Source organism: Dinoponera quadriceps, unplaced genomic scaffold (genome assembly GCF_001313825.1).
Source record: "Dinoponera quadriceps isolate SergipeBrazil2010 unplaced genomic scaffold, ASM131382v1 scaffold4681, whole genome shotgun sequence".
NCBI classification, from domain to species: Eukaryota; Metazoa; Arthropoda; class Insecta; order Hymenoptera; family Formicidae; genus Dinoponera; species Dinoponera quadriceps.
Genome location: NW_014561157.1, coordinates 70,739 through 98,035, shown reverse-complemented (window position 1 = coordinate 98,035; position 27,297 = coordinate 70,739). Strand labels below are relative to the sequence as shown.

General features: G+C 40.9%; 3 protein-coding genes across 5 annotated transcripts in view; 1 reads left to right on the top strand and 2 right to left on the bottom strand.

The window, feature by feature from the left end:
* Positions 1–27,297, top strand: part of LOC106750910 (glycosyltransferase 25 family member) — a 31,953-nt gene that overhangs the window by 772 nt on the left and 3,884 nt on the right. Inside the window, exons 2-10 of one of the 2 annotated variants that reach the window (XM_014631551.1) lie at positions 520–748; positions 1,003–1,345; positions 1,570–1,689; positions 1,974–2,163; positions 22,869–22,943; positions 23,183–23,240; positions 23,307–23,434; positions 23,588–23,791; positions 23,992–24,260. In XM_014631551.1, the coding sequence (XP_014487037.1) occupies positions 520–748; positions 1,003–1,345; positions 1,570–1,689; positions 1,974–2,163; positions 22,869–22,943; positions 23,183–23,240; positions 23,307–23,434; positions 23,588–23,791; positions 23,992–24,175 (1,531 nt within the window). In that variant the 3' untranslated portion in view covers positions 24,176–24,260. Of the gene's footprint in view, positions 1–519; positions 749–1,002; positions 1,346–1,569; positions 1,690–1,973; positions 2,164–22,868; positions 22,944–23,182; positions 23,241–23,306; positions 23,435–23,587; positions 23,792–23,991; positions 24,261–27,297 lie in introns of those variants that run through there. The other variant, XM_014631550.1, reaches the window with a different exon arrangement.
* LOC106750913 (trace amine-associated receptor 4-like) lies at positions 2,170–18,002 on the bottom strand. Its single transcript, XM_014631555.1, has 8 exons — positions 17,378–18,002; positions 7,083–7,552; positions 5,411–5,497; positions 4,962–5,103; positions 4,773–4,886; positions 4,303–4,541; positions 3,915–4,102; positions 2,170–3,694 (listed from the first exon to the last, which is right to left on the bottom strand). The coding sequence occupies exons 2-8, from the start codon at positions 7,405–7,407 to the stop codon at positions 3,377–3,379; spliced, it is 1,413 nt and encodes a 470-aa protein (XP_014487041.1). The 5' UTR covers positions 7,408–7,552; positions 17,378–18,002; the 3' UTR covers positions 2,170–3,376.
* Positions 19,506–27,297, bottom strand: part of LOC106750909 (casein kinase I isoform alpha-like) — a 41,834-nt gene continuing 34,042 nt past the window's right edge. The window contains exon 9 of one of the 2 annotated variants that reach the window (XM_014631546.1): positions 19,506–19,968. In XM_014631546.1, coding sequence (XP_014487032.1) covers positions 19,935–19,968 — 34 coding nt within the window. In that variant the 3' untranslated portion in view covers positions 19,506–19,934. Of the gene's footprint in view, positions 19,969–23,457; positions 23,560–27,297 lie in introns of those variants that run through there. The other variant, XM_014631543.1, reaches the window with a different exon arrangement.

Here is a 27,297-nt window from a genome sequence, read left to right as displayed (position 1 = left end):
ACTGCCGTGTAGATCTCTCAGTTTGTGTTTAAAAATTTGAAATTATCCGCTAGTCGTATTATCGATACAACGCGTTCGAGGTGCAGGTGCGCGTATAATTGTACCTGACTTCACGTGCAGAAGCGCGAAAGAGCCGCCATGTTGTTCCGTTTGGGTCGCGCAGCAATTTACGCGTTTGGACTATTTTCCAGTTTGAAACAAGATTATGTATATATATTCTGTAAGTATTGCTCGTTATTGCTTGATGCTTGTTACTTCCTTGATTTTCTAGTTTTACACTTGTTAGAAAGTAGCGAGGAAATTGTAAGGAAAGATAATAATACCTACATACATACATTATAAGGGAAGATAATAATACATATACTTATTTAAATTATCTTGTAATTAAATTTAAATTAAATTAAACTAATTTAAATTAAATCTGAACGTGAATGAGAGTAGGAGAGAGGAAAAGGGTGAGAAATGCAGCTTTTTAGATGATCAAGAATCGATAGAACGGTTTTATATTGGCTGTTTCAGGGTACGCAGCGACAATAATGTCGACAATTCCATAGAGATATTGACCAAGTGGATCAATTCGGAAGGCGAGCTGTATCATTCTCTGAATGTCCACTTGAACGCAACGTCGACGGGGTTCGAAGACGAGAAAACGATCGCCGATTGGTCGCCCAGCAGATTCGCACACATAATAGATTTGCGCGAAAGAGCACTTAATCACGCGAGACAAGTGTGGGCAGATTTCATTTGGGTAAGTTTATTTTATGATTTCAATAACATTAGTCTCATGAATACATTTTCTAATTTTGTATAAATAAATAATTATATATATCATGATTGAATATTCTTTCGATACAATAATAATATACTAATAGAAAGTATTAGCAGTTTTAACCTATGAAATAAAAATATTTTTTTGCAAAAAATATTGATATTGCATCTTCCACATATCTTACGCATACAAGAAAAGAGGAATTCCTCGAAACGAAAAGAAACATTTCGCAGATGCTGGATGCTGACGTCTTCTTGACCAATTCAAGCACTTTGCGAGACTTGGTTCTGAAGGGGAAAACTGTCGTGGCACCTTTGTTGAAATCGGACGGCATGTACAGCAACTTTTGGGCCGGTATGACGGCGGAACATTACTACGTGCGCACAGATCGATACGAGCCGATTTTATATCGTGAGGAGACCGGATGTCACGACGTACCCATGATCCACAGTGCAGTTCTCATAGATTTGCGAAGACGTGACTCCGATCGTCTGACCTACAAGGCCGAGAAACTGATCGGTTACGACGGACCCGTGGACGATATTATAACATTCGCCGTTGGAGCGAATAAGTCGGGTAAAATGAAGTCACGATGGTTCTTTTTCTCGGGATGACTGATGTTTTTTCGGGTGAAAATCTCGAAAAAGAATGTCTTGTTTCAGGGAAAGATCAGCTCAAAATTGTTGGAGAGCCTGTAATTGTTTTTTTTTTGCATCTGTTTATTCTGTGATATCCTGCATGGTATCTTAAAATATTGCTGTATACATATATACATATAGGTATATCGTTTTGTGTCATAGATGTGTCATTGTTCGTGTGTAACGACGAAATTTACGGTTTCGTCATGGTACCCTTGGAAAGTGACGAGTCTATCGCGGAGGATACGCTACGGTTGACCAACACGAAGGTAGAAATGTTGGGTAGGTTTTTGCTTTTCTATGACATTATATAATATACAATACATAAATTTAATAAATAATAAAGTTTCTCTGTAAGAAAAACAAGTAATATAAAGTATGTTAAAATTTAAATAAAATATATAAATAATTTCAAAGAATGGAGATTATTTCCGGTAGTAATAGACGAAACCATTTGTTTTTAAATTTTTCATTCGGCACGTAATATATCCGGGTGATAATTATTACTAGAAACGATACGTTATACTATCTCGTAGTATGCACTCGCACGCGCATTCTTTGTGCAGCCCACAGCGACTATCTGCCACTGTCAGAAGATCTGAAACAATTCGTGACATATCCGGAGATGGACACCTTAAGTTTGGATCACATTTACATGATAAATCTGCTGAGAAGACCGGAGAGACGCGGAAGAATGCAAAGACTCTTCAAGGAACTCGGCATTCGGGCGGAAATTATTGACGCCGTGGATGGTAGGTGAGTTACGACGAGATAATAAGCGTTCCTTTATAAACGTAGAAATTCAGAATCGTTCAAAATACGCGTGTAATTTAACCTTGCTGTTCTGCTTCATTTCGATTAGTCTCCGTTTTTTTTTTTTTCAAACGCGACGATATATCCAATTATTGATCCTGAAGTTTCTTTTTAATTTCATCGATCGATTCCTTCTCCTTTCTCTTTTTTTATATGATAGATATTTATAAAATATAGAAAAAGAATATCATGTGTACGTCGGGATCACTTCATGACAGAGTAGTTAACTTTGTTACACGGTATCTTTTTCTCCCTTTTGTTTACCTGGAAATTCTATTTTTAGCAATCGGTTTTAAGTATGAATAAAATGCGACTAATATCGACGCATGATGTAAATAAAAAAAAGGAAGTGCCGTGTCGCAAAGCTCTTGACGTAAAATAATCCTTTAAAAGTTTGCCGTATATTTGATTTGGTAATCACGACGCTTGGACATCTAGGGATTCGTTTGAACGAACGAACGAACACAATAAGAATGTGAAGTAACCAAACCGTACGTAACAACAGGGTTAGGAATATCGAAACGCGACATGTTACATCTGAAAATTGCGCCTACGAATTGCGGCCTTGAGGAAACAATTGTTGTCGCGGGCTACATGCGATGTTTGCCGAAATTGGCTCGGGTCTGTTGTACGAATTACAAAACATGGCTGACAACAATGCTGATTAACTTGAGAGACAGCCCGGGGAAAAAAGATCATATGTGAAATTTGCCCATATATATGGTTATATGTAACCATATGTGTCCACAACGAAAAAATACTGTTGCAAATTATATGCAAATGCAATCGAAGCAAATGCTTCCGGCTACTTGTGCTTTTGGCAGCACATGATGTCGATATTTAATTAAATAACGTATCATTTTTTTCATATAGACATATATGATGATACATGTAGCCACATATATGGACAGCAAATTCACGGTATGATTTTACATAATTATATATAATCATATATAATCAATTGTTTCCCGGGAGTCGTTACGATAACTTTCAAATCGGGGAACGAGCAGTGGAACAGGTAGAAGTTAATACGAATTTCAATTACACGCTATTAAAATATTGTCGCAGTCGTTATTATCGCTCGCTCTCGGCCTTATATTCGTATTTACACGTAAAATGTCCGGATACACGGTAAGAAAGTGTTTTCTTTTCACGTTTACACGAGCGTGTTGCCGCATTCGCGCACATTGCAAACCGTGCAAGTGTAGGTGCTGCCGTTTCGCGTTCTTTGAATGCTGACGTTATGCGACGACCGGCAAGTGCCGTTTCGCGAATTCTGCGAGTATCTGCTTCGCGTGCTCTTCTGGCTTCGCGTGCTCTTCTGGCTTCGTGTGCTCTTCTGGCTTCGTGTGCTCTTCTGGCTTCGTGTACTCTTCTCGCTGGTGTGCACTCTGTCGATACCGTGGTTGGTAGGTAGACCGGTGAGCGCCGTCACCCACTCGCAGAAAGAGTTGCGCATTCGCCTCGTGGCAGCCTGCGATGCAGAATGCAATTAACCAAATTTCATAACAAACTTCCACCTTCGGTCCCGATGCAAACCCGATTAGTACTTAGTCTCGGTATCCAAAAATGATTGTTTTTTTTTAATCAACCCGTGCAATAAGATAAATCTAAAATTGCAGAATTAAGAATCGTTGCTGGTTTCTCGCAAAGTTTCCCCTTAACTTCCCTTTCCTCCTTCACGCGACGATTACCTTAATCTCGTGCATTCGGGCGGCGTAGATAATCGGGTTGACCAAGGTCTTCAGGATGATGAGACAGTTGATTATCGTGTAGACGAAGAAAGTGCTGTGTCCCGACATCCAATTGAATTGCAACAGACAGTCCTCGCACACGAGCAGGTACATCATTACTCCGGGCATCCAGCCGATCAGGAAGCTTCCTTAGAAATTGCGAGCGGTGGCGTTAAGGCTTTGTCGCAGTGTTGGATTATTCAAGGCTGATATAAAAAATTCGCTGAAGAAGTTGAAGATGAAAGCCGCGTCTTCGATATCGTAATATACGCGAGGGAGAGGGGGGGAGGGGAATATCCTGTATATATCGGGTATCTTGCCGCTTCCGAGGCAACTTTCTCTGTATTACCAAGTATGAGTAAAGTGGTGTGGACCGCCTTGACGTTTTTCGCCATTTGCCTGGAAGTGCTGCGTAACGCTTCCGACGCCCTCGGGCGAAAGGATGATCCCGCTCTGCGGAAGCGCAGTCTCGTGGCTTGATGTTTCTTCACTATGCAGAATATGTGAACGTAAATGCAAACCATTAGGGCGAACGGTCCGAAGAAGAGGCTGCTGAACAACATTCGAAATTGCTTGTGATACAGGAACCTGGAAATACGACGTAACAGTTTACACTCGATGTGATTCGGTCGCTTTATGTCTTATTTACTTCGAATCCCCGCGCAATATAGATACGTGTGTGTGTGTGTGTGTGTGTGTGTGTGTGTGTGTGTGTGTGTGTGTGTGCTTGAGAATATTACAGATTTATTAATGAACAAAAATCAACCTTCGATGCGAGAATGAGCGAGAATCATTTTACGCGAGCAGTTTCACACTTACGCGTTCTTCTCGCATCCCACGGACTGGAAGCCTTCATTTTCGATTAGACTAAAGTAGAGCGCGAAGAAGGAAATTGGTAGTACCCACAGCAGGACCAAGAGAAACGTAGTATTCCTTGAAAGAAATCGCGAAGATGCATTCACAGCGCTCGAGGAGATTTCTCGACGGGGAGAAACGAACGGTGATTACCTGTACGTCATGATCGAAAGATAATGGAGAGGCTTGAGAATGCCCAGGTAATGGTTGACGGCCAGAGCCATCAGATGAAATACGGTAATTATCACGCCTCCCAATCTCACCGCTTCAAGCGCCAATACAAAACAGCTTACGCCTAGGAGCGATTAGATCCTTCAATTAGTATCTTATTTCCACCGAGATATTCGCGCGCGTGTACGGAATATCTCGGATTGTAAAATGCGATCTGTTCTACGGCACGTCGAGGGAAAGTCTGGTAAACGTAAGAAATTTCTATCGGTTTATTATATCAGGACAAATTCAAACACCCTGTCTTAAGATAAAGATGATTTTTTTAGGTTGATTATTCTATCATCTGCTAAACTTTGATAAATATTTTAAGTCTGGTTAATTAAATATTTTAAGTCGAAGTTGAAGACAAGGATACACCGACGAAATTTTACCTTTCAACTCAATTCCAAGACCATAGGGTATAAAACTATTCATGATTAATCCTATGCCCAGAGCGGTGCTGGAGAAAGCGTCCGCGCCTGCAAAGACGATGCAGAAATTAAAATTGAAATATAATATAAGATTCGGGCGCTGTTTTTCCAAAAGAAAAGCTGCCATTTATCGAATCATAATTGAAGCTCGTTGCGCGCATGCTGGATTATTTTCAGTGCTTGTTTTGCAATGTGGAAACGTAAAGATAAGGAATTCCGAAAGAGACCCTTGTATCTTAAACTTTAAGAAATACTATAAATTCGAAGGTCTAATTAATTTGAAGAAAATTAACACCATAGACATCCAAGGTTGCCATTATATCGAGATAATTGTTACCGGTATATAGTTATACTGCTTGGTTATAAAGCTGTCTGGATTCCCCCGAGAGGTAAAACCCGAGCTTGAATGATGAAACATCATTCTTCACTCAGTTCCAAGCATTCTCTTGATTTTCTTAGGTTACTTGGTCTCAACTTTACTTTAACATAAATTAACTTGCAAGTTGGTCAAGATAAGTAATATTGCGGATCAAGAAGTTAGTAGAGACGGGGGGTCTCATGAAATTTTTATTGCGGTAAGCTAATCTCAAGAAAAGTGAAAGGGGATCCATTGCTGAAATATGACTCGAAGACAAACTCTGGCGTGTAGTCCGAAGTGGACGTAATTTTACTTACGCTCGGAAGCATAGCGAATTAGCGCGAGCTATGTCGTGAGAGACCGAAGAAGATTGAAAGACAATATTTTCGCCCGCTAAAAATACTACGACAAGTTTACTTTCCGTGATTTTCCGACGTACTTATTAATGCACGATTTCAGGGACACGGTGCTTATTTAATGTGGAGTTTAGTGCCACGAGCGAGTGCCACGAGCTACCATTCTGTTATGGGTCTGTCAGTTTTGAGGAGGTTGTAAAGCTCAGTGTGATATTTTCAATGGCGCGTCAAGGGGGCTACTTGGAAATTTAATATTTATCAAGTAAAATTACATTTCCAGATATTTATTTCACCATCTAAATAATAAATGTTCATTTGAAACGAAGTTGAGATAAACATATGTACAAAATATTACAAATACGAAAATATTATTATTTATTTTTGTTATTAATGCTATATTTATACGTAAGTTGATCTAATAGAGAAGCTGAAGTAACAGAAACGGATATATAAGTATTGAAATTTGTGCGTATGTAAATGTATATTTCGAGTATTACTATAAACTATGAACTTTACACTATTGTATTTTCAAAACAAAATGTTCATAATTTTAAAATTTATGTAGGTATTGTATTTCTTTACTAGTCTTTAATATCATAGTAGTTTTTCATCAAAATCTCATTTTTATTTAGAGGATATTAGAAATAGAAATTAAAAATAGTACGCAAATTTCAAGGAACACGTATTAAAAGTATCACCTTTAGTTGCAAATCTCTTAATTCTCGAATGGTCAATCTTTTTCTTCCTGCATTTGAAGAGAATCCGGTGAAACTACGTAGTGCAAGTTTCATCGGATTCTCTTCAAATTCATTTCGCCTTACACTCTCTTTAAGAGAGAGAGAGAGAGAGAGAGAGAGAGAGAGAGACGAGCACACACATGCGTAGGGAAAATTCACGCGCTGGAAAAGTCACTGCATACCTGCTAAACTCAAGCTGATGTGTAACGTTGGACTGAGCGGCCGTTTTATCCAAAATACACTCATCAGAACCTTGATATTTATGGCTATCGAGATGACGCAGAAGAGTATCAGCGGCGGCGTCCCATATAAATAGAGTACACCACTGACATGCCCGATACGACTTTGTATGTCCGTGCCCGCCGCCACCGATTCATCAATCGTTGTCATTTTCTTGGATTCGATCGACCCCTCGAACCTCGATCGGTGGAGCAGCGGGGTGGCATGGGTCGGGAAATTCAACGTGCCGTGCGCACGTTGCGTCGCAAAAAATTCCTCGGGCTGCATGATTATTTCCTGCTACTCCGCTACCTATCGATGCTCGTTATCCCGACATCGATGATTCGCGTATCGTTGCCTCATCCTCATGGGATAGAACATCTCGGTTTGCCGATGCATCAGCCGGTTAACTCACGAACCTGAGGATCCCCGCCTGAAAGTATGATTGTTACAAATGAATGCGGGCGAAGTTTGGAGCGATCTTTCGAGTGAAAATGAAAAAGATTTATTTTAAAGTTTAATTTAAGAAAACAAAGTATGTAAGAAAGAATTTTTTCATTTTCCATTTTTAATCGAGAAAATGTTCTAAAAGATTGTGCTCTTATTTACAATCTTTAAAGCACTTTTAAATGGATAACCGTTCAGAATTGGATTCATATTTATATTCTACTTCAACTTGCACCAGAAATATATTTCTTTAGTTTGTATAGCATGTCATGTAACACACACTTATATTGTATGTACAAATTATATATTACATAAATATATACTATATTAAAATATTATTTTTTAAAACATAAAATCAATATAAAAGCGAGCTGATAGAGAAAGTGAGGCGAGTATCCCGGCGTTGTTGGAACTACCGAGTATTTCCCCAAAGTTCCACGATTGTTCGTTTCATTTCTCTTTCATGTCCGACGCTTTCAATGGCTCATCGCGTTTTCGTCTCGTGTAACACGTCATTTTAACGAAGCGTACATGTCATATCACGTGTATGTTTCGCTCGCTCTTGATATTCTGTGGCAAAACACGAGAGCGACCTGTAGCATTTACTTATTCACATGCGGACATGGTGAAAATCTCGGAATTTGCATCCTCCTAATAATTCCGCCGCGCTTCTCTCGCTTGCGTCNGGGGGGGGGGGGGGGTAGCTTCGTTCGTCGGGATGCCGAAATCCGAGCTGTTCCGGTAATTATGTGCCGAAACATGATGATATACTTTCGTCCCTTCGCACGTTTCTCATTTCACAGTCCTGCCCGAGCGTAGATAGAAGTAGAGCGAACATTTTTAGGATCAATCACGTCGTCGAATCGTTCATGCGCGCAAAACGAAATTTCGCGCGTCACACCCGCGCGCTCGTCACTTAGATGTAGATTGTAGACAGCGGTCGAAAATTTCTGCCTACGATCTCAGCTCATTGTGCAAAGAGACAGTGCTTTTGTACTTTGCCGAATGTCTCAGACTAGAAAAAAGTTAGTTGGTTAATCATTAGAGCCCGTCAGCCGCGGCTGACGATCGTTAATTTCGCGGACGCCCGTCCATTACCTTGCTCGCTCGCTCGCTCGCTCGTTCGAGAGAAATCATAATTGACGAGTTGTCCACGCGCGGGAACAAATCCGAGGAGCGGGCCTAATCTGTGAAGAGTTATTCGGCGCCGTTCTCTCGGTCTGAGCCGGCGAAACCGTTAAGTAGAAAGTTCGTGTATTCATTGTATTAAACTTCCAGGCTTTGTCATTTTTGTCAACTCAGATTTCAAGAGGCATCCTGGTAATTACGGAGTTCCAGTTTTCTCCCCGAGAAGTCTAAAGCGGCCTCGCAAGGCGGATACCCTTTGGAAATATCGAGAAAGCAATTAGGAAGGTGCGACTTCATTCATTCGAACGCGCTACTCGGAGATTTCCGATGATCCCGGAGAATTCCACCTCTCCTCCCACGAACACCGGCCGGATGGGTTATCTTTTCGGGAAATAATAATGTGAGGAGAGCAATTGTTCCAATATTATATCGCGAATACAATTATCCGCGGCATACGGTTAGAATATCCCCGCGTGGGAAAGAAGAATTACTCCTGCGGCTAAAAACTAGCTGCGTGACACAACTGAAATCCAATCGCCGTATCTGTTTTTTAGCTGGATTAATTACAAAGAATATTAGAATCTCGAAATCAGGAGGTCTTCACCTCCCCGTGCGCGCGCGGTACGCATCCTCCTTTCGAACGGCGCGCGAGAAGGTTCTCGCGTGATACGCCCGAAAGAAAAATACGTACAACGCCAATCACTTTTAATCAGAGTATCTTTAAATTAAACAGGGCTGGAGATAATTATCTCTTCGTCGAACATTCGCGGGGATAATCTCGGGGGAGGAGAGATCCGCGTTTATTGTTCCGCGTCCAGCGATTTATTGCGGTTACACTCGCTCTCATTTAACCGGCCGGACGCCAAGGCTCGTCGCGTCCTCTTCGTCGAGAATGGGAAGATTTAACGCGGCGCACGTTTGCGGGATCCGCGATTTTTCACATTAGCGCCGGGGCGCGTCTCTTCCTTCGGCAGTTATGTTAAACCGGCGGCGCGCGCGCGCCGGTTAAAGCCGGAACGGCGGAGATACGCGCGCGGTAAATCTCGCTCGCGATTGTGCTTTCTATATCGAATCTCGGACGTAGCTCGGCGCCGGCGTCCTGAGAGGGTGGCGGATATTTCAGAAGAGGGAAAGATAATAATGTCATTAGCGTTAGTGCGCTTGACGTATGGACAGCGCGTAACGGCGCGACAAGAATAAAAATGAAGGAGCAGAGCCGCCGATGAATTATTTCTCGCGGCGAAAGGTGCGGGAAGGATGGATTCGCCACGGCGGTATGGATTTCTCTCTCATGGGTTATTGGTGGGTGCGAATTATTAATGGGCCGACCAAAAACCACCACGGAAATATTTTCAGACCTGATCCGAGCGGTTTTCGGTTCTCTCTCTCTCTCTCTCTCTCTCTCTCTCTCTCTCTCTCTCTCTCTCTCTCGTGCTTTAACTTTCATGAATGAGCTGTAGGTGTGTGTGTGTGTGTGTGTGTGTGTGTGTGTGTGTGTGTGTGTTTGTATATTCATGTGCTATAATCGCGAAAGTCAGCCGGCCTCTGTTATCGCTCGCGTTTCTCGTTCGTTTGTTTGACTCCAATCGCCGGGAGGTGATCTAACAAAGCCCAGAGATTCTTTCTTTCGTTTGTTTCCCCTTCGTTTCTTTGATTAATGCGTATTTTTTCCTCTTGCTAATTCAAGCTGAGACTTACGCGGAAAGGAAAACGAACAACCAGCGAGGAACAACGGGGTGAAAGATCGATCGCCACAGATTCTTCACGCATACGTCCGTTTAGGACAATGTATAGGATTTTCAGCGGCACATTTGGCATGCGAGGCAATATTTCTTATCGTGAGGCGAGGTAACACTTTCTCGATGAAGGGAGATCTAAGGAGCAAGGACAACCGACTGAGAGAGAGAGGGGGAGAGAAAATATTTTTTCTTTTTATTTTTCAAAGATGCAAATCGTGAAGTTTTACGTTTTCATTCTGCGCAGGCTTTATGTTAGCTTTATGTTAACACGGAAACAAATTAGTCTTAAATAAAGAATAGATATTCGCACATATAAGCAAGAATATTATAATCTTCGATACTGTGTCGATACTGTGTCTTATCAGACCGTTTAATATTAAAATTTCACGCACGGAGAAGAAAGGTCGATTGAATTAACGTAACAATGAGCGAATCAAATGCGTTTTGATTGGAGGAAACGGAATTTCTGCGGTTCTTATAAACCGAATTTAGTTCTTAGAACCGGAAATTCTATTTCTTTCAACGGAAACGCATTTGGTTCGTTCATTGTCACCTTAATTCAATTAATTTTTGTCTCGGTGCGAGTTATAAAAGAACATGACTCCGAAAAAGAGAGAAAGAGAGAATTACAAATCTTTGCGGGGGGAAATTTTATTCTGATTTGCAATAAGAGAAACATCACAGAGTTCGAATTTGATTAAAAACGCTGAGAACATCTTATATAAAGAAAATATATGTAATATCGCGCCGCGTACATAAGGTCGCAACATGCGACACGCACATCAAGTTGCTTAAAGCCGCAACCTGACGCACATCTAATAAATATTCTCCTCGCGCTTGGCGCGCTCTTTAAATTTAAAAATACTAGCGCTTTATTTTTTACCCCGTGTAGAGCGCGCGCGGCTTTGCTTGGTTTACGTTTCGCAACGTGACAAAGCGTGAACAATATGAACACCAATAACAAGTTTAATTAGCTATTAACGATCGAGGATACGTGTGAAAAAGTTCACCAACGGCGATGTAACCGTGCCGGATGGGGGCACATGTATATCGTGAGGTCGAGCCGTAGAAAGGCGAAGGCCTGCAAGAAAGATAATACCTACATCGTGCGATCGTATCGTCCTACGTGCATCGAGGACAATAGTGTGGCGGCAACTAGGACAGTCAGGATTTCTAAAAGGAGACGTATTAACGAGATCGCGCGAGTATCGACGGAACCCTTGCTGTTTTCATGCCACGAGACGAACGAAATGTGCGTCTTCGCGATATCGCAAATAGTCCCATCAATGCCGCATTTATTATGCAGTTGACAGTTGACAGATAGGGGAAGGGTGATATTTTTATATCGTCTATTTCTATCGTCTCTTGTCGCCCACCTACTTCTATTTCAAAGATTTTATTACGCGATCTCTCTCACTCTCTCTTATATTTCTTAGATAGGGAAAGGGCGGTTACTAACTAATAATTAACGAATTTGGTAAGGATTAATTTGACCCTCCCCATGTTGTTTTCAGAATTAAGATCCGACTAATTGTACTTTATAGTTAAAATTCTATAGCATTCTACTGTGTGTTTTTTTCTCTGCACTTGTTTTCCCGCTTCAGTGCTGGTCTCAGCGACGTAATATTTAACCGTTCTTCATATTTCGCTCGCTAATATCACTATTATGTATTATCTTATAATTTTATATAGTCCGACTCTAACATTTAAGCTATGTCACTGTACACCGAGAACTTAAGGGCTCCATCTCAGGGTTTAATCTATTCTATTCTCTCTCTTTCTCTCTCGCGCTTTTACATTTCAACTTACTTTGTACGTACGACATTCCATCGCGGAGACTTTTAATATTCGAATCTACGAAGAATACATCACGAAATGAACATGATGAATACATCGAACTGAAATGTTTCGGATTCGGGAGGCGAGAATTGTGTGTGTTCAAATATACTTTCAAACGATACGATCCTATGGAGGACGGTGTGGTTTGCGCGGTGACCGCTCGGTCCCCTTAAACCGCGTGGAACTTTTGAAAAGGTCGCTGGCGTTATCCGCTCCGTAGCCCGAGAGAGAAAGAATGCCTCCTCATCTCGTTCCGCTTCGCTATTGTAACAGTTCCCCCGGTGATAAATATCCTACCAAGGGCAACGTTACCGTGGTTTTACCGCGAAGGTGGAATCGATATAGGCTTTCGCTCCTCGACGCGTGAAACGTGCACGTGCCGTAACGAGATCCAGATCGGCGCGAAACCGAGGATGACGCGATGCTTTTTTAGCGAAGATCACGTGATTTCGCGCGGCCGGGTTGTCACGGGACGCTTCGACCGGAAGACGGTTAATTGCTCGTTTACGCGCGAGAGAAGTAAATTCGCGACGGGACGGATGTATCCGCGATGGCGATCGATGGCGCGTGACATCGTCGCTGCGATGTTCCGCTAATCCGGATCGAGCGTGACGTTATCGAGCGTTTCGGAGACGTTTCTGCGCATCTTGTCAATTTCGAGATGTTCGCGGGAATCTCGTTGTAACGCGCGAAAATGAAATTGTTCACCGGTAGGTGAAGAAATTGGCACTTCTTTCCTTGTTTAAATGAGATTTTTAAACGAGACTTTTAAACGAACTCTTGTCTATTAAATTCTCCGCTGGTCTTTTTAAAAGTGCGACGGCAACTACGATAAAAAAAAAACTTCGCGTTGTTTCACTGAAATGCTGAATGAACCTTTGTTTTTCCACCCTTATTTCCCCCGTGACACACACAGCTGCTGATTATGACACCAAAGAGTTGGTTAGAAATGTAATATCTGTGCGTCAGACATTTCTTTCAATTAAATAGTCCCTTCCTTTGTCTTCCCCCCCGCCTTCTCTTTCTCTCGCGCAACTTTTTCATTAAAGTTGTCCAAGATTATAATTATCTTCGTCCTACAGTATTACAGTTCTTTGAGTGAAACTTATTAACAACACGCGTGGTGTTGAAGTAGAGGTGTGCAAATCGCTCAAATCGAATTAAATCACCCTTGATTCGATTCAAGTTCGAACATATTATGTATACCTTTACTAGCTTGTAAAATATGATTAAATATATATATATATATATATATATATATAGCACTTAGCAAAGCTTTATCTTTGTGATTGGTAGGAGATTTTCTCAAAACTATGCTGTGATTAATATTTTTACCTATTTAATGAAAAATTCTTAATATCATTAAATGTACCTTTTCACATACAGATTAGCAACGTAACGTAAATTCCGAGGTCTGCTTCGAATTCAATTCGCATTCGAATTAAAGAGACTCGATTCGACGCGCGCAGATGCTCGATTTCGTACACCTCTATGTTAAAGCCGAGTCAAACGATTCGAATCGAAGAATGTTAAAGTCTCGTCTAATCTCTCCCGAGATTTGTCCTCCTGTTTCTTCATCGTCTCCCATTGTCACTGGCTTCCCCGGACGGAGTCTGCGGCTTTTTGCAACTGTTCCGATAAAAATCCGAGTTACGTTGTCCGACCTTGAATAATCGTTACAAGGCTGCAGGCGACTCGGTCAGCGTCGTAGATCCCCGCGATAACATTTCGTACGTATAAATGTCGGTCCCCGGGGCTTCCGTCTGCCGAAAGCAGAAACAAGGGGGAAAACAAGTTATAAATGGCCGGCATATATACTGAAACTTTTACGGACGGCCGAACGCTTTTGATTGATTAGCCTGCCCGCGCTCTGTGCGTTTTAACGATTATATTTGTCGCCCACGTGCCGCCCGCTGTTCCTAATTACACTTAGCACCGGGTCTCGTGCAATATCGTAATGAATGATCCGGAAAGGACCACCGACCTAGAACCTAAGTAGAACCAACTGCCTACGACGTGCGAACTGACGTCACGACATTCGTATAGATCCAGGGGTTGATCGCGCACCGACTCGAATGGTCGTTTTAAGAAATTAAAGGAACGCAATATAGTCGAATTCGTTTTCATTATCAGTGCGACGCTTAGGGAGGCGTAAATGCCGCGATATTTATCGGGACACGCATTCGAATTCATTTCACCGAAGCTTCCGGAGGGAAATCTCCCCGAGTAAATTCCGCGCTTCTCCGTCCGGGTGAGCGTGCTGTCGACGTATGTTTTATAGTGGACCAAGAACGACGGATCGTTCAAGCAAAGCCGAGTGGAATCGACCCGCCGATCGAACTGTCGTATTCCGTATCGTTGCTTTCTCGTGCTCGTATCGACGCCGAGAAAGATCGATATGTTCGGCTGGCTCGTGACTTGTGGCGGGCCGGCGGCCCGAGAAGTTTTCTCTCCTCGTTTTCTTCAACTAGCAGCGTGAACAGGGGGTGGGTGGTTGTGCGCAGCGACATATCGCCGACACGTGTTGCGTCTCCCATATATACATTATAATCAACGAACTCGAAGAAAGATCGCCTGCCTCCGCCTTTCGTCGCCGAAATTAGGCTGCTGTCGCGGGATATTTGGCTGATCGAGATGTGCACGGCTGTTTGATTACGTCAGACGCGATCGAAAGGAGAAAGAGACAGGAAGAAGAAGAGAGAAAGAGAGAGAGAGAGGGAGGGGGGAAGGGGGAATAGCACGGTGAACCGCGTGCCTTCGTGTTTTTCCCAAATAAAAGTTATATCGTCGGTTCATGCCATACCATCTGCTCGTCCGTTCTCTCGCAGGTGTGTGCGTGTGCACGCGTGTGTATGTGTATATGTGTACGCAAGGGATGATCGAAGGAAATTCGGGAGCGCACGGAGAAAAAATGTTGCTAAAACAACAAATTCTTTGTTGATATAGTGAAAGCAAGAAACAATTTATTCGGGTAGCGGAAAGATTTGTTAAGAGTATTAATTGATATTTGCTGGATACTTGGATAGAGCAAGATAATTTGATCGTGCCAACTAATTTTTATCGCTGGCGCAACGACGTTTCGCTACAACGGCAAAATGATTTTCTCCGTGCCACAAATTTCTTCTCTGTCGCTATATTAACGAACAATTTACTATTCCGGCAAAACTTGCTTTCTCCGTGCGAATGTGAACGAACGTTTCGGGATACGCGCGCTTTCGCCGTATCATCGGGCTGTGTCAATAAAATGGGGCGAATGCCTTTCCTCTTCTACTTATCGAAGGCAACATATCGAAGGAGGCATGAGCGACCAGTATTATATAGCATTTGCTTATACACTTGAAATTGAAATTTGCTTTCCCTCTCACCCCTTCAAGAGGCACGCCGCTTTTACCGTATTACCAAACATCTTTTATCGATCGCGATCTCGCTTTTCCTGTCTCTCCCTTTCGTCCAAATCGGGGCCGGTTTTCTCCGAAACGAAAGTATCGCCGATGGATAATTTTTCGCAGGCTGATGATTCTTGAATAATTAGCGTGACTAAAAGTATCTTTCTGCAAAGTATAAGCCATAGGTGGAATGAAAAGATTCCAAAGCGGTGTCTTTCGTTTCTTCGATTATTTTTCTAGGCAAATTTAAATAGCAACGTCATCGCGCGTACTTCGCTTTTTTTACTCGCACGACTTGTCGAATTCGCTCGGAGTGAAGAGTGATCGTCTTGCATCAATGGTAATTCGAGCGCTGTTTGCTTTTGCTTCAGCGAGGCCAACTGAATGATCGCAAAGGCCTTTTCTCGCCAAAATAGATGAGCTATTTATCCGATCAACGTTTATACGCTTTTAGCTGAGCACTGCTTCCCTTGGGGACAAACGTTTTCTTTCTTGCAGGGGGGGAGAAAGGTACGGTTAATCTTTCAATGCTGCAAAGTTCGTACGAACCCAGTCACAAGTTGTGTGATTCGTTCGCAGATTTATTTATTATTTACCTCGCAGCTTAGAAATAATTTGGAGTGCTATCTCGAGTGACATTTGATTTTTTTTTTTTTCATAAGTTTCATAAGTTTTTTTTCATAAGTTTGCGCGCGTTTTCTTAACTTCTTCCGCCGTAGCAAAGCACAAACGTGTTTACTCAATTATACTAAAAAAAAGTAATGAAAAATCAATAATCCTGGTAGAAATATATGCAGTTTTCCCGTTCAGTTACTGTCTGATGTTAATGCATTCTCACTAAATGTAATAATATTGCGTAGAAAATGAACAAGAGTTTTATTCGAGTGTATTTCTAGGTACCAAGACTTCCCCTTTCATGAGTAGCAGGCTTGCTTATTGAATCAATTGAATATTTTTTCTCCATTTATCGTTCTGTTTTCGTTCAGCAAATGGGCTCAGATTTTGTGTATCTTTGGCGCGTAGTAACTGCAAGAAAAGCGTTTCGCTTTGATAAGAATCCCAAGTAGTTTTACTCCTCACTTACTTGACAGAAGTTAATAAACAGTAACCGCTCAAAATATCCGTGAAATTCCTACCAGGGAAGTTGCTTCTTTTTATTTGTGTTTTATTGTCTCAGATTTATCGTATCATATCGTCGAAACATCTAGTTTGGGCGTTTGTGTCGCGCGATCTGATCCTACCAAATCGTGCGCGCGCGTCCTGAAGAGACAAATTTTAGTCTCTTTACATTTTACAAAGCGACGTTTACCACCCTATTCTTAGACACGAGTTATTTGTTATTCTCACTGCTGAAATTTTTGTTACGTTTATTGGCAAGCGGCAAGCCGGAAACTCGGTGAAAAAGGTGACAAACTACTATTTTTATAACGGGGTCAGAGGAGGAGAGGCGCGACCGGGCGGTTAGTAAATACATCGAACAGGCGACGGTGAGAAACCGACACGCGCGCGTCGAGCCCGAAAATCGCGTAACGTGTCAGTCCGGATGATGCAAATTCGAATTCTCCACGTTGCGTTGGGCGCGTTAACACGAACGTCGATGTTTGCGATTGGCCTATTTTAATTGGGCCGACTTGACGAGAAGTCGAGTGTTCGCCTTCGACCGGAGCGTTTGAAGTGCATTTGGAATCGCGAGGCAGGTGCGCGTGTACCGACACTTACCTTTGTTAACTCGTCTCCTCCGTAGTTTTCCCCGGCGTAATTCGGGCTCGTGACTTCCGGTGATTGTCGGTGACGATTATTCACGCAGCTGCCGTCGCGTGATCCTCCGGCCTCCTCTCTCGGTCATTAAAATACGATGCGACATGCAGGGGGCGAACGTCGGTGGCGGACTAAAGGATTTTCGCGGCCGGCTATACGCGGCCGGAGTCCTTTTGAAATTTTCCACGCGCAGGCCCACGGCGCATCATCATCGGGCGCAGAATGCGGATGCGGCGCGCGTAAAAGAACACTGATGTGTGAAATAAAAGAAGGATCGACCCATGATATCGATAGGCGTTAGATGACGCGGAAGATTAAAATACATCCTACGCGTGTACCCGATGTCGTCTCGGGCAGATACCTGCACCTCGCAATCGAGAAATATTGATCGCCCTGTTGCGCCCCGGATTCGTGATTATATCACGACGCACGGGAGCGTCTCGGTCGCGCGCTATTTTTTAACGCGGCGGGTTCTTCTTCGATCAAGCCGGTGGAGATTTTGCCGAGGGAGAAAATTCATTCGTCCGGACGCAAATGAAGTATGAAAGTAGACCGTTGAATTGCATTTTTATTTAAAAATACAGCTGTACCTTTGAAAGTGAGAATTTCGGGATAACGCGAGTTCGCGTGTGTGCTGCGGAAATAATTATTTATTATGAATTAATTATAAATTTATAATCGATTGTGTTACATATGTGATAATATTAATAAAAAAGAATAAAAATGTATGTTATATTAATATATATTAATAAGAAAATATTTATTTATTCAATTATAAATTTATATATTGTAGATGAAAGACCGTCTTCGTCTTTTCTTCTCGTCAAAAATAATTTCAGAGCTGTATTATCCTTTACGTGGTTTCTCCTTCGTGAGTCAATTACGTTTCCTCGGGGATCTGCTCGCGGACATGTTTCGTTCGTCTACGCTTTAAGATATCTTCTGAAGATTTGGATTTAACTGTACGGAAAAGAAATATTTTCTTCTTCACTGCTCCGGTATTGTGCCGAGGAATTTAATATTCTATTCACCGTTTGAAAGAGAGAGGAAGCGAGGAATATCGCGTGACTTAACATTGACGATTACAATTAAACTCGACTGAAGGATCTCAGCCCGACTTCTCCGTTTCCCCGTGTGTCTTTGCTCTCGATTTCTGCCGCTCTCGATGCCTCGAGAGCGCGAGCAGAACACAGGGGGCTCCGCCAGAGCGATTAATCCGTACTCGATGAATCGGCGCGCTTAATATTTTTCCGATATCTAACCTTCAGAGGACGGGCGGGGATTTTTTCGTGACTTTTACACAGTTTTTGATTTAGAACGTTAATATGTACGGCAGAGAGGTTATTATAGGAAAAATACGAGAGTGATGCAAAGCAGAAAAACCGGTTCTTCTCTGTGAACGGCATAACTATATTTAACTAGGCGCGCGTGCAAGAACTTGATAGTTGGCTTTGCCGTATCAAGTAGTGAAGGAATATTCAAAGATTGTGTAAGATCGAAAGGAGAGACATTAACACGTTCGTTATCGCGCTTGAATTAAAAGTCGCTTACGCTATATTTTTAATAATTGTAATTAACATATTGTATGTTTGCATTTGTGCAGAGAGAAAGATTTATTTGGGTTTGACAACATTTCTCTTTAATTGAAACAAATTTGTCTTTTGGAATAAAGCGAACAAACGAATGTTTAATTCAATCAACAAGCATGTTCGTTTGATGATTTCTCAAACAATAAATATCGTTACGTCAAATAACGTATTTCTTTTGTATTTTCATCCAAACATTACAATAATTGTTACAAGCAATAAATTATTTAAAGGAAGTAACGTCATGTTAGACAAATATTAAAGGACTTCTTTTTTCAGTGGAACAATATTTAATATATAACGAAATAAATTTTCTTTTATCGAAAACCAGATGCTATTTCCTCTAAATAATATTATTTTCCTATCAAACAACATGGTTCACTCTAGTGAAACAACAACATTTTTATTCAAACAAAATGATATTTGATATTCAATTGCCATTTATATTAAACAAATCTAAATCAAACATTTATACTAAATCTAAAGAAACGTTTTTCTCTCTATGTACACGTAAAATATATTCAATAGACAAATTAAGTATTTTATATATAATATGTGAAACACTCCAATGTGCAATGCTGGCAGTGAACCTGTTAATTTTTCTCACAGAGCAAGATTTCGCTTATATGCATCCCGCTTCAGTCTACCGGTCTTTTTTTATATTATTTTTTACTTATTCACTTTTTATATACATTATTCTATATTCTCCTCTTGCGGTTATTTTCCGACCGGCTCTCCGACAATTGAGACAAATATGGGGTAGTCCACGGGGTGAAGGAGGTAGAAACGAGAAATAATAAAAAAATTCATTTTTCACTCGGGAATAAACAAGTTTGATATTAGCGGTATGATGATAAATTCCGAGAAGTTTCGCAAAGTAAATAAGACAGGAAGACACCGAGGTTCCCGTCGAGTGAAGCTTAATCAGGCTGTCACGGCAGTATCCTCAGGGACGAATATCCTTCTCTGAAAGAAGAACCAGGAATCGAGAATCCGACGAAGGTCAGGTTAACGTGGACCGACCGAATGTAATTTTCAAGCCATGATATCCTTATTATCCTAATCTTTATTACGCTGTTTATCGAGCCCATTTGAGTTTCTCCCGTACACGTTCCATATTTCGTTATTTCTTTCTTATGTATTTCCCTCTCATTTTCATTTCGTCGCCGAGCGACACATAAATATGTTATTATCGCGCAGATTTTCCGGCGATATCGCGCACGATCTCCGTAGATCTTTATGTTCTGTTAAGCTAGGATTGACTGCTGCGTAATTTCCACCCTAATAGCGGGTAATCGATGATACGCTCTCCCGCTGTTCGGTCTACATTTGTCGAAGACTATCAATGACTTCGTTTTTTTGTTTTTTCGTTTTGTCAATTAATCTTCCAATTGTAACTCCTGAGGGCGTTCATTGACCATCGCGCGTCTCCGCTGAACAGTCGGCGTTTCTAAATCGAGAGTTTTACGATTTTCCACTCATAACTATTGTAACTTCACCATTGTAATTATATTTTCTGACCTCGTTGATTTCTTTTTTGACCACCACATCGTTAGAATTTAAACGTTTCATAATGCGTGCTTATAATATACCTTATGTTTTTTTTTTATCATATAATTTAATTAATTATTTTATTTATATGAATCTTAATCATTAATTAATCATGTCTGTTTTAATCTCCGCGATAAACTAATTTTGTAAATTAAATGCTTTTATTATTCCCGTGATAAAGATATTATTATTATTACTGCGGAAAAATGTAGTAAATAATCAACGGAATTGTGTTTAAACGAACCAAATTTTTTTATTGCAAATTTCAATAAAGTTCATTATGATATATGCAAAGAAGAATTTATTCTATTTTCAAGAATATTATGAAACTTTATCAAAGAAAAGTTAGATTGATCAATTTAAATAAACAACTTGATTTTTATTTTTATTTAATATTTTTGATTGAAGCAAGTATTAAACTTGCCAAGATACAGAAAATATATTTTGAATAAATTTAATATTTACTTGTACGCAGTATATATAGCATGCACAACGTTGACTGAAATTTCCTTCATCTCCTCGCTCGTCCTTCTTTTAAAGTACACACTCCTACATTATATATTTGCCGAAGCAAATGACGGTTGAGGGACCAATCAAGTGCCCTTATTAAGTGCCCGAGTTGTATGTGAGTTTTGCGGAGGAGTCGTGTCACTTTAATCGAATGGTAAGGAAACGTTGGCATTGCAAGAGTTCGCTGCTGCAACTGAAACTTTCGAGATTCAACGTTCATGATACAACTTTCACGATGTGTTTGTCAACATGTCGATAATGACATCCTCGGGAAGTGCGATGCGTCAAGACACACGCTGGTACCCAGCTAGGATTGCCAAATCTAAAAATCTAAATTACCGGACATTTCCTCTTTGATAACGAAACTTAAACGAGATAATACTGGACAGAAATTGTAATCATAAAACTAGATTGAATACAAAATTAATAAGAAATTACTTGCAATATCGTTTTAAAAATAAAGTTTGGTTGAATAAAATAATAAACTACTATTGTTTATACGATATATTTTATTAATATAAAATTAAACCGTTTGGCCAATTTGTCGAATGAACCGATAGAACATCTAGACACGATTTATGCTCGCGATCGTTGCGAATATTTAAATGGAACGCATCCTAAATGGCATTGTTTCTTGCTGCGCTCAACCACTAATGTGCTTGTAAAAGGAACAAAGAGTAGCTAAAATTCGAACTCTTTTACAAGTTTTTCCATTCCAGTGAAATGTCATGAAGGTAGATTTCATTGTATTAATCGGATATACTTAAAAATCGGACATGTAACATCCGGTTTGACTTATTAACCGGATGCCGGACAAGACTCTTGAAAATCCAACACTCCGGGTCAAAGCCGGACGGATTGGCAACCATATATGTATCACGATGACAGTGGGACCGTGACCTCGGGGGATCCCTCGTGTCGATCGGGGGAGATTTGGCGAGCGGATTTTCATCGTAATCCATCCGACACGCCGGGCTTTACGAGGCTTTGTCGATACGTTCGCTTTATAATCCCTAGCTTTTATTTGATAGAATCGCGCCTATACGGATCGACGTGATCGGTTAAAAACTCGGTGCGTCGCTTACACGTGTATAACGTATAATTTGTATGATCGCTCACGTGCTCGCTACTTTAAGATATTATAAAAGGAAGAGCACCAAAACTGACATACCATTTCGTTTTTAGAACGTTCTAGAGCACTCTAGAGCGTTGTTGAAGGTGTAAAATAAAAATTTATGCGCATAGATGCAAACCAGCAATACTTCTGTGTACTTTCAGTTTTCTTTCGAGTTGGTATTCTTTTATAATAAACTATCTTATTTTTATTTAACGTAAATTTAATTTACGACTAAAAAGTTAATTATGAAATTAAGCATGTTCAAGGTTTTGCATAACTAACTTTCTTATCTTTAATAAATTAATTTAATATTAACTTAATTGTTAATTAAGTTAATTTTGGTTTACGTAACTTTTTACTTAATTTGGTTAAACGTAAATACACTAACTTACCAAACCCTGTCAAATTATAACGATGATACAGACGATACAGGAAAAACGCGGAGAGAGATATAGTCTCGTTAAAATTATCAAGTAATGAACTTCGAATCGTTTTAATTGGCTCGACCAAGATATTAGACGGGGAATTAATCACGAATGTCGATTGAAAATTCAATCCGCTCGTAAGTTGAAAGATGCATTTCTTTCTTTTTTATTTCTTCGCCATGTCACTCCCAGGAAACCGGCGTCGTCCTCCGCTGACGGATCTGCGTTCTTCGGAAATTTAATATCGTCTTATCATTTTCTAGGACTTTAAACGAGAGCATCCTGAAGGAATGGGGCGTGAAACCGATGCCGGAATACGCAGATCCTTACCACAAGAGGTGAGGTGAAAGAAAGAATTTAATTTAATCAGTTGAATTGCAACTTTGAGAAAGAGGGGGGGGGGGATTCAGAACTTGAGCGGATTGAGCCCATTAATTGTCGGATGTACTCTGAATATAATGCGAGAAGTACATTATGTATCTACATAAGGAGCTTGTACATAAATAATGAATTCGATTCGCCTTTTTTTAGCGTCCAATGAGTGGCTCGTGTAATCCTTTAATCTCTTTCTGCGCAGGCCGATGACGATGGGCGAGATCGGTTGCTTCCTCAGCCACTACGTCATCTGGCAGAAGGTAACGCGCGAGTATCCTTTCGCGAAGACGCTCTCGCCGAACACTAATGAAGTATTCGAACGTTAGGTGTTAGAGCACGGTTACAAGGACGTAATGGTGCTGGAGGACGACGTCCGCTTCGAGCCGTTCTTCCGACAGAAAGTTCGCTACGTGTTGACGGAACTGTCCGACCTCGGCGTCGAGTGGGACTTGATGTAAGTTTTCCCGGCGAAATTTCTCCCCCTCCATTTCCACGAGGAGAATTTATTCGAGATACTGCTCGCGACTCGAGCTAATGATTCCGTGATTGAGCGGGGTCGATACGGGCAATCGAGGCGACCTGAAGCCATTAAATCATTCTGTTTCAGATATTTGGGCAGGAAGAGACTGATGGAATCAGAGGAGAGCCGTATACAGGGCTCCAAGTTCCTCGTGCGGGCGGCGTACAGCTATTGGACGCTCGGCTATGTCCTGTCGGAGAGCGGGGCGAGGAAGCTGCTGAGCGCTATGCCCCTCGGGAAATTGGTGCCCGTCGACGAGTATCTACCTATACTTTCGGACACGCACCCCAAGTACGTGAATCGAGTATAATTACGCGACGCCGAGAGAGAGAGAGAGAGAGAGCCGTCGCGACAGCGGGCGAAAAAGCCGCGAATTTCCGACGAGTCGGCGGCGAGTCGTCGCGCGAAGATCACGGAAATTCGCGGCTGGCGACTCACAGGTTTCGATGGGTCTTAATGAGGCGCACGATACGAGCTGGTAATTTCGTTAGGAAGCGATGGGCGGCGCAATTTCCTACACGGGACTTGATTGTATTATCGACGGACCCGCTTCTGGTTCATCCGACGCACTACACTGGCGAGGAAGGGTATATCAGCGACACGGAGGACTCGAAAATCATACAGGACAAGGCGAAGTCGCAAACTGTCGGACCACAAACTCGGGAGGAACTGTGATCGGCTAAGGGCTATGGGATGAAAGGGATCTGGAGTTATCTAGTCGACGAAGTCAATCTGCGATCAACTTGCGAGATTCAACAGGAGACTCGATATAGCAAAGCGAGGTAAAGCACGCTCGTCGATTTACACTGCCAGCAATTCGATACCGATCGAACGTGTACACACTGGGGAAAAGATATGTAAAAAATAACAAGTGTTTATTCGGTGAGCATTAATGACGTATTCACTTAAATCTAAGTTCTTTCATTTAATTAGAGTAAACAAATTCCTTTACACGCAAAATTACAGATTTAAGAAAGTGTATATTTTCTCATTTGAAAACAAAATATTTTCCGTAAAAATATGTATATTGGTATAAGTAAATATGTTATTATATGTTATTAGTACTCACCGAGTAAACGCTTTTTTTTTATTTCGTAGATCTTTTTTGTAAGCGATATAGTCTTCTTGTCAAGCAAAGACAACTGCCATATTTTAGAACAATTTTTTTACATCTTATCTCGACATCTAGTGTTTCGTGTAGGACTTTTTTATTTTTTATTTAATATCGACTTTATTTAATACAGACACGCGATTGACTCGCCCGGATACGGTATCGCATACGATGCACGCGTACGCAAACGCGTTTTTATATATTTTTATATATCATATCAACATTGCGAATATATAAATACGTAATGTTATGTAAACGTGCCAATGCTATCAATATATATGTTTCAATATTACGTTCTCTTCAACAATTCTTCGTATTACAATTACGCAGAACACTAAACAATTTTCTGTTCTTTATATATATACACACACATACACATANTATATATATATATATATATATATATATATATATATATATATATATAATGAGCCAATGCATCGCAAATCCGGAAAAACCGGTTAAATCTCGACTTGCAAAAACGGGTCGCGTTATTTGACATGCCGCTGGAAAATTTAGATTTTAAGCGGGAGACACGCGCTGCGAGAATGACACGAGTGAAATTTCATTATATTCGCAAGAGAGAGGCAGGAATTTGTTATCCGCTCGATTTTTCGCATCTTATCTCGCTTGTATTAATTAATCGATTAATCGACGACGCGCTGCCGTCAGAACGGCAGAGCTGTCTCGCTGAATTTCTCGCATACCACGGCTCGTGTTTGACGTAGCGTGAAGCGCATCGACGGACTCTCGTATGGTCGTTAAAGGGGCCTCAAAATTATCCGTTGTACGGAAAGGACGATTTAACGCCGCTGAAACCACCGCTCTTGAGCAAAAATGCAATTTCGAAAGGCTAAACTACACGACGCAGCCTTGATACGAGCCGTGTATCAGGCAAGCAAATAGCTTTACCGACTCGTATGCCGAGCGTTGTCGTAACGGTTGAATCATAGCCGAGTCCCAACCAATTCGCTTTCATTGACTGCGTCGCGCGTGCCACGTACACACATCTCTCTGCGGGAGAAGCGTCGAGGAAGACCGTGTCAAAGATCGAAGATAAACGCATACTGCTATCTCTCTCTCTCTCTCGCATCGACGGGTGATAATACGATTCGACGATCATGGAAATCAACTTCGAAGGAAAGCGTATTCTCGTGACCGGCGCTGGTCAAGGTACGTAATCAGATGTTATGCATGCCTTGATGCTATGATCAGGATTGCTTGCACGATTTTCAACCTTATATTACAAATGCGTAAGGTCGAAAATCCCAGGAAATCCCGGCAAGTTGTATTTGTGTTCACGGAAAAAAGGAATTAGCTCTCACAGCTGAAAACTAGCTATATAATACAACTGAAATTTAGTTACTAGAATATTTTTAGGCGTGGGGACTAATTCTTTTTTTCGTGTACGACTATAGTCATGTAAGAATTAGCTTCCACAGCTAAAAACTAAATCTGGTGATTAAATTTCAGTTATATTATATATATAGTTAGTTTTTAGCTGTGATAGCTAATTCCTTTCCTCTGTGTTGGTCTACGCTTCAGGAGATTTCTGTCCCGAGACGCTAAGCTAAATATAATAATAAATGTAAAAACGATAGACAAATAAGACGCTAGATGTTGGCTACGAAGTTTTTAATAAATCTTAGGATAAATTTGTCCGACAGTGTTGTGCATATGCCGAACTATTTTTCTCGGATTTGCGACGTACGAGTGGCATTATATGGTCAGTCACAAAAAATTTGCTACCATTCTTTTTCATAAGTTCTGCATTAGAATGCGAGATGCATCTTGTGTCTAATAGAATCTTGTTTTTTTAGTAATTCTCAAGAGAGACATTTTCCTATTGGATACCAGATGTGTTGCAAAACTCATAAAAAAAAAGTGTTGCAGTTTTTTCATGATTGCTTGCATTCAGCAGAAGAAACAACTTAATGCTTTGCAATTGCTGCTTCTGATTAATATATTTTCCTAGATTTGTAGAGAAAGATCTAAAAGAATACTCCATCGTGTATAATAATCAAAAGCGCTTAGTAAGCTGTTTTTTCTATTGAACGTAGACACTGACCATACAGTAACCGTCATTTTCCATATCGGGCATACCTTCTTTTTTTCGCCACGCTTACAATTTAAATTTCTACAACGGTGGTTTATTTAATGAGGCATTAATTATCATAGTATGAATATTAATTGCGCATTAAGAGGTTCAATGTAAAGAATGACGATTATTGTACAGTACTACACTCGCATGTCGTAAATTCGAAAAAAAAAATAACCATGACACGTGCGTAACATTGTCGATCAAATTTATTCTCCCGTTAGAATTTGTTAAAAATGTCATAATTAATGTCTAACATCTAGCCTTTTGCCTATCGTTCTTAAAGTTGTTTACCTCAGAACTTTCGTATCTCTCGTACTTAGATAGGCTGAATAATAATATATTGAGATATACACGATATCCGGTCGTATCCTTGTATTGTTTGAATTTCTCCATAGACATCGTACGTTTTCAAAGCCGTAACAAACTGAATCTAATGTCACTGACCAATCTGTTTTCAACTTCTGATGTTAACTCGGTGATGAATTCCGAATTTTTCTCGTATCCCGGCGATCGTGCCCGGTTCGTCAAGATACGGCTTTAGACATTTTTTAGAATCTAAATGTTGTTCGTAAAATAATAATTTGT

Excerpts from the sequence above, each read along its gene's own strand:
- LOC106750913 (XM_014631555.1), bottom strand. The coding sequence starts at position 7,407 with ATGCAGCCCGAGGAATTTTTTGCGACGCAACGTGCGCACGGCACGTTG. Across the intron at positions 4,887-4,961 it reads CTTTCGATCATGACGTACAG|GAATACTACGTTTCTCTTGG; the intron begins GTAATCACCGTT and ends ATTTCTTTCAAG. Across the intron at positions 4,542-4,772 it reads GTGGGATGCGAGAAGAACGC|GTTCCTGTATCACAAGCAAT; the intron begins GTAAGTGTGAAA and ends TCGTATTTCCAG.